Raw genomic sequence first — 12,818 nt, forward strand, 5'->3', positions numbered from 1 at the left:
TATGAGGATGTTAGGGAAGATAGTGTTGGAAGCCTTGCTGAAGTCATGGTAGACAATGTCATCTGTTGTTACATCATTTTCCCAGGAACTGAGGTGAGGCAGACCAGCCTGTAGTTCCCTGGATCCTTTTTTTACCTTGCTTAAAAGTGTTTAAAAGTCCAACGTTTATGTCTTACTGATTTGAATGTGCTTGAAGAGATGTGAGAATTTTATCCTATTTAAAAGCAGTAGTACCTTGAACACTGGAATTCATGAAGATAATGTTCCTATAGTTGATTGATGTGGGGGGCCTATGGTAGTATAGCTGAAACTTTGCCTAACATTTTAATGATGTTTTCTTCCTGAAAGGTTTTTCCAAAAGTAAACAGAAAGGTCCACTACTGCAGAAAAGCAAATTATATCATTTTTTCATTGTTTTTTATTCCCTTAGTCAAATTGAAATAAGTAAATAAAAATGCAGAACACTTAAATTCATTTCTGACTGTATGTTCTAAATATTTGATAATGACACAATCTTGTAGAATGTGTTTTATAATGCATGAGAAGTAACAGTTGAAAAGTATTTTTTGTAGGTCTAGCGTTAATTTAAGTTGTGGAGAAGAAAGTAAACAGTGTGATACAAAACCTTCGCATGAAGCAAGGGAACCGCTCAAGAACCCAAAGCCAAACCTAATGAGAGCTCATAGAAAAAGAGCTTATCCTGAAGAAAGTAGAAACAGGAGAGATGAGCACAATGTCAAGAGTAGAAATTCAGAAGAGTATTTATTGTTAGAAAAAACAGATGTATCGATGGTAAGTACTGATCATGTGTTTTGAAACAGTTTACACCTCACCTCTTGTATTCTTAGAACTCATAGATGACAGAAATCCAGTATATGTCTATGAAAGGAGATGCTTTCAGTTTTGTAATTCACCATTGGAAATGATGCTGAATTAATGGACTTAAAATCTAAAAACTGTGGAAATATTTAATGTACAGTGTTGTCTTAAGTTTTGCAGTTTGTATGCTGGTCTGCATTATCATAAATACTTGCTATACTGTTTTGAATAAATTTAATGTTATTCACTGAACAATATATATTCAGGCAGCTTTCTAATATCAAATGCAACCTAAAATCCATATAGTAGTATGGAACAACTTTTAAGTTGATATGTAGGTGAACAACTTTCAGACTTTGTTCTGCTTGAATTCTCTGTAGTCCTGAGCTAGCCTAGATTGGTTCCTTTTCTGTTAAAAACTGCAGTGAATCAAGTTTATCTGGTGATTCTTGTTTTTGAGACAGATCACTAAAATCTCTCGTGTTTTAGCCAAGTACCCATCATTGATGGAACTATGTGTTTAAAAAAAATTATGCACTTTGAGCAGAATTGTGTGCTGTTTTCAAGTTGTATTACATCCCAAGTAGCTGTTTTTGTGAGAATAGATACGTGTAGAAACTTTGTGAAACACTGTAAGTGAGCAAAATTTTGGGTTCCCTGAAACTACAGTTCCTAAAGAGAAAAAAGAAAGAGCCTTGATGTAATCCTGCTTAACAGAATATTGCTTAGGTTTTGGGGTATATTTCTGTGTGTGTTTGAATAACTTTTAAACTCCGTTCTGCAGTAGTTTTTTTCCCAGTTGGTTCCCAGGGCAGACAAAATAACTTTTCCTTCCCTCATGTTGTTCTCTAAAATAAATAAGTAGTTTCAGAAAACATGAAGTAATTCATCTTTCCAGTTGTTGAAGTTTTGCTGCTCATGATAAGTTGAGCATGGACTTGGTATGTTATTTAGTACCAGTGGGAAATTCAGGCATCATAGATAACACCATCTAATGACAATTCTGCTTTAAGGTATGAAATTTAAATAAAAAAAAAAAAAAAAAGACATCCTAAACTACCAGGTTACAACTGAGCATAGGTTCAAGAACCTCAGACTTTGTTTTTTAAATTTGCTGTTACCAAAACCAGTTTAAAAATATGTGGCAATTAATATGATACCAACTGTCTCTTCTGTTCAGCAGAACTCTAGTAAAATAGTGGAAGCAGCATCCTTCCCAGAGGCTACAGGAAAACGTGATTTTATAGACTCTATTGAAGAAGCATCCTGTAAAAGAATCAGGCAGAATAGTAGATTCCAGTCTCCAGAGGTGTTATCGGAGGGTGAGAACCAAGTAGAAAAAGATGACTTTCAACTTTCTACCTCTCAGCAAAAAAATTCAGATGGCCTTACAAGGTAAAACAGCTAATTTTAGCTTGTAAGCTAAACTGATTGTTTTTTGTTTTAGACCTTGATTACTAGCCATAGTTTTGAAGTGTGTGAGAGAGAGAGAGAAAATGAGGGAGGGTGAGGAAGAGAGATGAGGGGGAGGAGGGAGAGAACACATGCAGGATGTCAGTACTTCTGTTTTCCATCTGAATCATATCAGATGCCTTTTTACCCTGTCTGCACACTCATTAAATGAACATAGCCAGCACTACCACAAACCTACTCCAGGGTCCACCTTGATCTCAACAGAAATTCCTGAATGACCCATCCTAGGGACAAAGGGACCATGGGATTTGCTGAAACAAAAACTGTACTGAAAGTTCTGTCTGCTAGTATTTTGTTTCCTTTCCCCACCAGCTGACCGTGGAAGCTGTTCTGGGGAGCGGGGGGGGTGGGGGTGGGGAATTTGGAAGTACTTTTGGTTCCTAAAGTGGTCACGTCCATCATTTTGAGGATGGAAACGGTAACTAGCTGATGCAAAAGATTGCTGTCTAAGAAATAAGAGCAGACGATTAGTTATCATCTAACAGTTCTACTTTCTAGGCAGTAGGTAACTAAAATTTCAGTTTGCGTTTCCTAGTGCAGTGTTAGCAACAGAGAACTAGAAAGGTTCCCATGGTTTAAAAAGCATGCAACTTCCAAGTCCCTGAAAAAGAAAATTGATTCATCTGTTTCTAATGAAAGAATTGTGTATCTTGTAAACTTCATTATGCAACTTTTCAGCGCTCTGTTAACTGCTTAATAAACACTTAAAATCCACACTTTGTGCATACATGAAGCTTTGAATTTCAGATGAAATGGTATCTGAATGCCAATATGTTAGGAAGTAACTAGATTGTACTGTTGTTTTCAGTGATCCTTTTCTATTCAGTGAGTTTGTTTTTATTTAAGGTGCTTTTTTTGGGAGGGGGACAGGAGGGGAGAAGTCTTAGACTTCATTATGTTTTAAACATGCTTTTGTTCTGTGCTCTAGAAGGCAGTCTAGAAGGTCATTGAAACAGATAGCACTACCAAAGCATGGCTTGGAGCTAAGAACTGCTTCATCTCTTGCTTCTGAATGTGAGGCTGATTGCTGTGAGAAGGGGAATCAAAGACAAGAAGTTAAACAGAGTGTTACGAGAGGCAAAAGTACGAAAACTGCTCATAGAAAGAAACCTGGGAAGGAGCACAGAAGTTCAAAGATAACGTTGGTGACTCTCCGGGCTTCTCAAGAGGAGGAAGAGGAGGAAGCAGATGACTTTGAGCCTGATGATGAGGATGAATGTTTTGCACCAGAGGAAGTAAACAAAGCTCCAGTGTTTGTTCCTGTTGGTCTTCGATCTCCTGAACCTGTTCCCGTTCAGATAGAGGAAACCATGGAGGAGGTATGATGTAGCTGTGTTCTGTGTATGTACATTTGTTTTGATTGTTCAAACAGAAGCTTTTATTCTAATTATATCTGCTACTACTTGGTCGTTGTTTTATCCTAATTTAGTTTACTTCATTAAAAATGGTTTTGACAGTGGCAGGGTTGTTTAGTTGACCCAGGTACTTGGTTTTGAATGAATTACAAATTAATGTAATTTTATTATTTTTTGCCTGTCTCATGTTTTCTTGCCTATTTACAAATCTCTTTATCCAACCAGTTCCATTCATACTTCAGGTCGTCATCGCTGCTTCTTTTCTTTCACTCCAATTCTCCTTTTTGCTTACTACTACTAATCTTCTTCCTCTCTTCTTCTGTTGAAATCCTGTTTTTTTGCATCCTGAATTAATCACATTATTTCTTGGTGAGGGTGAAACAGCAAGAGAATTTAAAGCTCAGTCAAAACACTATGGGAAACTCTAGAATAATAATGGAGAGCAAAGGTGTTTCAGGGGAAGTTTTACTGAATCAAAGATTTCCCTTTTAATTATGTGGAATATATTAGGTTTGGGAATGGTCATCAAGTTATCTGGTTTAGCACACAGGTGTCTTGAATACTATTACAGGATATGGTTAGATACCTGAGGACTCAGCTGTTTCCAGATTTAAATAGTTCAGTGGAAAATAGCAAAAGTGCAAGCTTTGCAAACTATGTAGATTAAACAGTGACTTTCATAAGAATTTCTCTGGCAGTACTGTAACCTCTCTGCCAAATTTCAAGTTCTTGTTTCTGAAACTGTCAAATGTCTGAGGTTCTCAGTATAAGTATAGTGTTAGAGAAGAGAAAAAAAATACAGGTAAAATGATATGTACGTGTGTATATGTATATTCCCTAATCTTACATTAGAAAATCTTACATAGAAAAAGGGTAGAAATGATTTTTTTTTTCCTGAAACCTTAAAAACAGAAGTAAGAAAACCAATAAAACCCATTTGATTTTTGAGAGGTATCCCACTAGGTGTTCAATATCAGCTAAGTCTATACTTTATATATAAAAAAAAAAAAAGGCATTTGATGGATTTTCTTTTTGGGCTGATGAACTGAAATGTTTTTCAAAATATTTTTACAGCTGGATATGTCTGTGAATGTCCCAGATGTGCCAGTGGCTACAGATGTAGAAACTCTCTCTCATATATCTGTCCAGCCAGTGATCCAGAGGGAGGAAAAAGTGAACACCTCACCAACTGTAAGAATGTCTCGTTTGATTTCATTGTAGATACAAAGCTATGTGGCTACTGTCAGAGAATCATATCATAGAATCATAGTTGGAATCATAGAATCAGGTTGGAAGGGACCTCAAAAATCATCTAGTTCCAACCCGCTGGTCATAGGCAGGGATGCTGCCCACTGGATCAGGTTCCCCAGGGCCTCATCCAACCTGGTTTTGAACACCTCCAGGGATGGGGCATCCACAGCCTCCCTGGGCAACCTGTTCCAGTGCCTTACCACCCTCTGAGTGAAGAATTTCCTCCTAACCTCTAATCTAAATCTCCCCTCTTTTAATTTAAAACCATTCCCCCTTGTCCTGTCATTATCTGCCCAATAATGCTCCATCTTTTTTTTAAGTCCCCTTCAAGTACTGAAAAGTTGCAATGAGGTCACCCCAGAGCCTTCTCTTCTGTAGGCTGAACAGCCTCAGCTCTCTCAGCCTTCCTTCGTAGGAGAGGTGCTCCAGCCCCTTGATCATCTTTGTGGCCCTCCTCTGGACTCGCTCTACCAGGTCCACATCCTTTTTGTGCTGGGGGCTCCAGACCTGGGTGCAGCACTCCAAGTGGGGCCTCACAAGGGCAGAGTAGAGGGCGACAATCACCTGCCTTGACCTTCTGATAATGGAAAACTGTAAAATATTGTCGGTATTTAAAATACCATTTTAAAGCCAGGGTAACCTTTGGGCAGAGAATTAACCATTATATTAGATTAAAATTGCAGACTCATTTTATATCTTTTCTCTTTATATATCTGTATCTTTATATCTTTATATCTTATTTGTATTTTTGATGTGTTTTTGTTTAAGGAAGCAACCGTAAATGAAAATCCAGAAGTGGACAAAGGTAGATATGAAACGAATTTGTTCATGTATTCCCCGTTAACTTGCTATTAATAAGCAGTTATTATTGCAGAAAGTTCATTTATTGTAGGAAAAATGCTCATGAAATACTGCATGCTTGGATATTTTGGAGGAGACTTAAACAATTTGCTTTCTGACTGTTCTTTATCAAGCAGATGAGCCAAGCATTGCAAAGTTCTGTTTCTCAGGGTCAAAATGTGCATTTTCTATGTCCCATGTATGCTTTCCATGCTGCAGTTAGCTGTACCTGGGAGAAGAGGAAACTTTAGAAATGCTTACTTACAACTTAGCCTGGTGTGTGACCAAGTGATAAAAAAAGTAGGTAGATTCATAGCTTTGCCATCACTACAGTCTCTGACTTTAATATCCTAGACTGTTAAAGTAGTATAGTGAAAGAGTAACCACAGCCTTCCAGAAAAAAATATTCTTTCCGTGTGAGATACGTTACTCCTACAGATCTATTGTTTTTTAGAATAGCTTTCACTTTGAAATTTAAATACATTGTCAGTCTTTCTGAAGAGCAATTAAAATTGAATGGGTTACCATTGTAGTTGAAGAAGGGGAAGTCTGCTGTGCTCCTTTGATTTACTTCAGTACAATTGTTTTGGAGGATGGAAATGCTTTGTTTTATATAACCAGTCAGTGATAGCTGAAGGGATGTATTCTGGATAGAGATTAGGAAACCAGGAGTTTAAACTGGGATATGGATTAATGCTATAGGTTATGGATTTATGCAATTAAACTGGTTCCTTTTTCTTTTCCATTTGTGGTGGGTGGGTTGACCGGGGTTGGCCTGGCTGTGAAATGCACACCAAGCCACTCTGTCAATCCTCTTCCTCAACAGGACAGTGGGAGAAAATGGAAAAAGCGTATGGGTTGAAATATAGACAGGGAGATCACTTAGCAAAACAGACTCCACTTTGGAAAAGATAATTTATTTTATTGCCGTCTAAAAGTGGAGTTGAGTGGTGAGAAGTAGAGAAAAAGACTAAAACATATCATCTTGCCACACCCCACCATCCTACCCTTTCCCAGGCTCAGCATCATTCCTTCACTCCTGACTCGCCATTCCCTACCCTACTTGGGAGAAGGTGACAGGAGTTGTGGTCAGTTAACACTTTGCCTATGCTGTGCCTTCCTCCTCACACATTTCCTCTGGTATGGGGTCCTTCCCATGGGTTACAGTCCTTCATGAACAGCTGCTAACACAGGATCCAGGATAAGCCTGTTCTACCATGTCCTCCATGGGCTACAGTTCCTTCAGGGAATATTGCTCAGGGAATATTGAATTTAGTGGGAATTGCCATCTGCGTATGAGTATCTGGATCTGTGAATGGCAACAATTTAAAAATGCATTCTGTGATGTACTGATGATAGTGTCAAATGCTTTTTGAATACATGTAAGTGAATTTCTGGTAAATATACTTGTGACTTTCAGCCTGTGTGTGAACAACTTTGCAGGAATTAATGATGGAAGCACTGAAGCTGCCATGACTTTACTTGCAATGGGTGATCCAATGTTCCAGTTAAAAACAAGCACTGAAGGTATGATCTGATTTGAGACAAAGGCTTCCTTGTGCTTTCTGGGCCCATGCTTCTTCTCCATGCTGCTGCATAGTAGGAGGTCAGGAGTCTTTTATGCGTTTTGTTCTGAATTTTGTGCTGAATTGTAACACATGTAGTGAGACTAAGCAATGCAGCTTGGCTGGAGAAAGCAAGGTACCTTACTGGATACTACCAACTGCATCACTGTGCTAGAAAGATGTTTTGAGAGCTGTTTAAAGAAGGGCATGTTTGAATTTATCTATGTTGGTCACATAAATTGAACAAAAGAGAGGATCCAAGCTTAAATGAGCGTAGGTGTCAGAGATCTTTCCAGGCCTTTAAATTGGAACGTAGCTTCGTAAGTAGCTGTAACCTGAAATTATATTTTTAGTCTAGTTTTTGGTAGACTTTTATACAGAATTTGTTGTCAGCTTTCATTGGTTGAATATTAATTTGTGTCTTTTAAGTTATGCTCTTCTATTTTGTTTATTGTTCTAACCAGAATGGACACAGATGTTACCTACTCAAGATGAATTGAACTTGGCCAGTAGCCTTGTGACCCACGATTACTCTGAGCAAAATAGGACTCCTAATCAATACTTAGTTTCTTCAGCCACTTATACCAAGAATTTGGTCCCTTGTGACGATGGAAGCAACATTAATGTAGAGGATCAAAGCACTGATGCAGGAACAGGTGTTGAAGAATATTTTGAGAAAAATGCTACCAGGTTAAATTAGTACCTTAATATTTTTATTTTTATTTTTATTTTTATTTTTTGATTAAATTACGTTAGGAAGAGATCCTATAGCACTGCTTATGTTTGTGATGTAATATGGGAAATCCCTCTTGTATTTTTCTTATGATTTTTGAGATGTTGATATGTGATTTGGAGACTGTAGAACTTGTTCTTAGCTTCTGAAATTATACTTATGTTGAGGAGGGAAGAATGTGAGAACTTCATTGGTATGGATTGCTGCTGATTACCAAGCCTATTTTCCCAAACTACTTTATGGCTAATCAGGCCAAGGCAAATTGCTTACGTGTCAGTGCTGCTCTGTGCTCTACATTTAGAGCAAATGGATGTCAAGGAACTATTTGATCTTACATCATTGTGTTTTCTAGCTTTGTTAAAATATTGGCGAATGTTGAAATAGCTTGATGGAACAGCTTTTCAGAAAAATCTGGTAGTGAACATGTTCCTTTATTTGGAAGACTGTAACTTGTTGACTGCTTGAACAAACTATCAGATTATACCATTCTGAAAAATTATAACCAGAGATTTTGATTTTAAATTAGGTGGTTCTTATATTATTAGCCAGAACTTAATTTCATATGATCAGTGTTACATTGCTGATCTTCTCACATTTTTTCCATATTTCATTTATTTCTGTAGATAGAGAACATACTAGTTTGCAGTAAACTTGTGTGTTCCAATTCCCAGTGTAGCTGATCTTTATTTTTTTTTTTGTTCTGCTAAATAGCCTTCATGCCTTCACTGACAGTTACAGTCTGTATTTCATCTGTTCATTTTGTCATCTACTACACCTCTCCTATCTCTTCTCTGCACAACGATTTTTGCTGAAAATACTGATTTTATCATATAGTTCTTGATTTTTGACAGCTAGCAATGTTGATGGCATTTCTTTTTACCTGTAGTAATAGCTCTCTGCCAATGGTGAATAGGAGACTGAGAAGAGGCAGACTCCCGAAGCCTCAGCCAAACTTTGGAGTATTGAGGTCTAATGAAAACATACTTCAGAAGCAACTTAATACAAATGTAGTTGTGGAACAGTTGGACCAAGTTCAAAGTGGTAAGCCTGTTTCTTATCCTAGGGTTTTGAAATGGTTTCTTGTAATGGATTCATGTCTATAAAACAAAACTAGACTGAAAGTATTTTTCACTTCTGTTCATGTTCACAGATTGTGCATCACTGCTGTAACAGCAGACTATTCGTTTATGGTACAGTTTTATACAACACCAAATAAAATGAAATCTCAGTAGATTCTGGTCTGGCAATGACAGAAATACTGTGCAGTACATTGTATTTTTTCTCTGTTACTACTGTCTTTCCCTTCCACTTAAGCCAGAAGGGGAGATATAAAGAATAGTTTTGGTATTCTTTAAGCAATTACAGAAAAATGATGGTGTGTAGGGTGTTCAAATTTTTAATTATATTCATACCACTGGCAAAAAAAAAAAAGAAAAAAACACAAAATACTAAGGCAAGTTGATATATGTGTATATATATCATTGACATTAATTTTAACCCATGTATACAGACCAGCAAAATTTTTACTATGGTGTGTGCATAACTTGTGTGTGTATACACTTTATATACACACTAAAAGATTTATAGTGCAATTATATGTACACTTCTATGTTTTTAATAGACAAAAGCTTATATGTAAAAATAATATACAAGAAACTACACAATTTTTCTGTGTATGTATACATATACACATGTATAAGTGTAAATATACATATATATAAGTATATGTATAAATATTTATAAAATAATATTTATATATCTTAGAGTCTACAAACCTCAGAAGTACTGCAGAAATGCAGGGGGTGGAACTAGAACTGCTCAGACCAACTGCAAGTGATTCTATAATTCTTCATAATTTTGCAACTAGTATGGAACTTGTCAAACAAGTGAACAAAACAGAGAGGTAGGAGGAAATCATCAGCTAGTATTTGATTTCATTTCTAGAGTCTTGTAAAATAAGCAATTGAAGCGTATGTGTAGTACCTCTGTGATGGAAATTATATGCTTACAGATAATGCACAGAAGCTTAGTTTGGCATTTTACTTCTAAGGCTTTTCTATGTTGTCTTGCAAATTCCGGAGGTAAAACATTAATTTGTGTTCGCTGTTTCAGTACTTGGTAATTACTTTGCTAATTAATTGTCTCCCAGAAAACTGTGTCTGAAAGGAAATGTTAAGCAGCTGATCAATTTGGAATAATAAGCTTGTAAGTAATAAGTTAATAAGCTTGTAAGACTACATGCTTGGTCATGCCTTTAGTAGTAAAGTTTCAATTACTGGTGTTGGGCTTTTTGCTGAAATACTTTATGTAGACTTATTTAAAGATTATGCATTTTCCTTAGTAGAAGTATGTAATTTTCAAACAGGTGCTGTGTTTCTCTGTAAGTATGTAAGCTTCGCATTAAATGTGTAATTATGCAGAATTCAGCCTATACGCTGGATACCTTTAACTGGTTTCAAACTGGCTAGGTATATATCTTACAGAACAGAGAAAGAGATGAGAGATGATTGTAGGACTTCAGGGAACTTATCACCGAAATATAAGAAATCTCACCTTGGACTAGAGGATTATATGAATCAAAGTTCTGTGGATGGACTTACTATGCAAAATCCTTGTCCTGCTGAGCACAGCCTATGTACAATCAACTTTGCTCAGGTAAATAATTTAATTACAGTCTGGAAGTGCCCCTTTTCTCAAACTCTAGAGGAAGAGGTTTGCAGTGCAAATGTGTTCACCCGTTTTACTGACCTGGTAGGTCAGCTGGTGAATGAAACCCCTCTTTATTTTTTTGCATGGGTATAATCAAAGTTAATCATTCAGGCAAATCCCATCTTTGCAAGCCTGAGTTTTTAGGGTTTCAGCAATAAGTGGTAAATTTTAGCAAAATTTTGAGGATTTTTGAAAAAGAGTTTTGATGGAAGAAGTTACCTAAGACTCATGTATTCATTCAGTCTGGCCTCTTGCTATTACTTTTTTCTTTATAATTAAAACTACGTTCTGCTGGGCTCACTACATTTTCATTGTCCCCTTCATTTGCTTTGCTTAAAACAAGCTTTGTTTAAATTGACCCTCATCCTTTGTCCTGCTCTTTTCCATTCATTTCAAACATAACTAAGTTTTACATTTTCTATTTGACCATGGTAATGTAATCCATTGCTTTGCAGTGGTTTGTGTATCCCAGTTCTAGCATATTTGTGCTAGAGAAGTATCATATTTCTTCATGAGAGAGATTCATTGTCAGTTAACTCAAGGTTTCTAGTGTTGCTTCATACCAGTGTTCATGTACTTAATGTGGAATAGCTGATGGGTAGTAGCTTGTTTCCCCAGTGCAACCTGTAGATGTATCAAGACCCATCTAAGGTTAGACCAGGGTACAAAGACTTTGCTCATATTGGACTGGCAGAGAGTGTGAGAGGAGGCAGCTTGTAGTAAAGTATTCCTGTTCTTAGCAAAGGTGCATGCTATAAAAGACAAAATGTAGGTATGTTGCAGAGCTTGCTGTCTGTCTTTGGCACGCAGTAGTTTTGTAATGGTTGGGGGAATTCATGTTCTTATTGCCACTGAGCAATTTGTTGTGTGAGTCATCAGTGACAGTTGTGCTGTAGGAAGTATAAATTTATTTCAACAAACTATCAATCCAGTGAGCTGCATATAAATTATATATTGCCCAAGTGTTTCTTGTCCTTGACAGGCTAGTATCCTTCACCCTCAATTAGCTAGAAATAAAACCTGACAAAATGTAATTATGATGATGTCATTAGATTTTCTGGCTCTTCAGCATTTGACATGTTTTGTTTGTTTCTTGTTTTCTAGAGTTATTTCTCAGACTTACAAACTTGTTTTATTTCAAATATTTTATTTCTAGAATGAAACGTGTGCTCAGGATTGTCAACAGCAATGTGTAAGCAGCACAGAAGAGACTTCAGGTAGCATGTGCTCATATCTTAAGTCAGCAAAATTCCACACTTGTGTATCTTGCAGTTATGCAAAGATGAATCAACAAAATGAAAATGTTTTTTTATTGACATAGTTAAACAATCTACTTCATAAGCAAAAATAAGAACCCACAGCATAGTGTCATTCCCCACCCTATCATTACGTTTCATTAACACAAACTAGACTTGGGAACTTTTGGAATGGCACCTTAACTTTAAATATCAGTGGAAGGGGAACTTCTTGCTCTTTCCTCCCTGCTATGAGATCCTACTGCTTACCATTGCTGGGTTTAGCACTTATTAAAGCACGTTGTGAGCCTCTGATTGACTCACCTGTCAAATGTGAAGGTGGTGGAGGGAGAGAACCAGTGTAGTTTTCCACTGGCTTAGTGAGCTGTAGTGAGCTCATGGAATTGTCAAGTTGATGCCGGTGTCACAGTTGAGTGAGTAGGTGGACTGGACTGTGCAAGTCCGAGGAAGTGAAAAAAGGAGAAGAGGGGAAGAAAATGGAAGAAAACAGAATTCCCTCTTCACCTGGCAATCAGCTGCTAACTGATTAAAAGTGGTGAAAGGTACCAAGGTAATGGCTACGTGTTGTTAAAACAAATTGAAATGGAGCTGGTTTAGAACCAATACATGGCTAAGGTATGAGAAAATCAGTGTCAGAAGCCCAAAATAATTTCTTCACATGCAGATCGCAGTCTTCCTGCCAAACTCCTGAGCATGTGCAAAAGGTAGGGTTAATATTTCTTTTTAGGTGTCTGTCATTATGCTTATAAGGGTCTTGGAACAGAGCCTTGTAAATCGTATTTAATTAGAAAAAGAACCAAAGTTAGTTAAGATTGGG

General features: G+C 37.0%; 1 protein-coding gene across 5 annotated transcripts in view; it reads left to right on the forward strand.

The window, feature by feature from the left end:
* Positions 1 to 12,818, forward strand: part of BDP1 (B double prime 1, subunit of RNA polymerase III transcription initiation factor IIIB) — a 55,816-nt gene that overhangs the window by 32,269 nt on the left and 10,729 nt on the right. For 3 of the 5 annotated variants that reach the window (XM_035569040.1, XM_035569044.2, XM_035569041.2), the window contains exons 26-36: positions 573 to 792; positions 2,000 to 2,214; positions 3,221 to 3,611; positions 4,722 to 4,838; positions 5,667 to 5,703; positions 7,182 to 7,265; positions 7,768 to 7,993; positions 8,923 to 9,077; positions 9,801 to 9,939; positions 10,520 to 10,691; positions 11,902 to 11,962. In XM_035569040.1, the coding sequence (XP_035424933.1) occupies positions 573 to 792; positions 2,000 to 2,214; positions 3,221 to 3,611; positions 4,722 to 4,838; positions 5,667 to 5,703; positions 7,182 to 7,265; positions 7,768 to 7,993; positions 8,923 to 9,077; positions 9,801 to 9,939; positions 10,520 to 10,691; positions 11,902 to 11,962 (1,817 nt within the window). The remainder of the gene's footprint in view (positions 1 to 572; positions 793 to 1,999; positions 2,215 to 3,220; positions 3,612 to 4,721; positions 4,839 to 5,666; positions 5,704 to 7,181; positions 7,266 to 7,767; positions 7,994 to 8,922; positions 9,078 to 9,800; positions 9,940 to 10,519; positions 10,692 to 11,901; positions 11,963 to 12,818) is intronic. The other 2 variants (XM_035569045.2, XM_035569043.2) reach the window with 2 other exon arrangements.

Source organism: Cygnus atratus, chromosome Z (assembly GCF_013377495.2).
Source record: "Cygnus atratus isolate AKBS03 ecotype Queensland, Australia chromosome Z, CAtr_DNAZoo_HiC_assembly, whole genome shotgun sequence".
Taxonomy (NCBI): domain Eukaryota; kingdom Metazoa; phylum Chordata; class Aves; order Anseriformes; family Anatidae; genus Cygnus; species Cygnus atratus.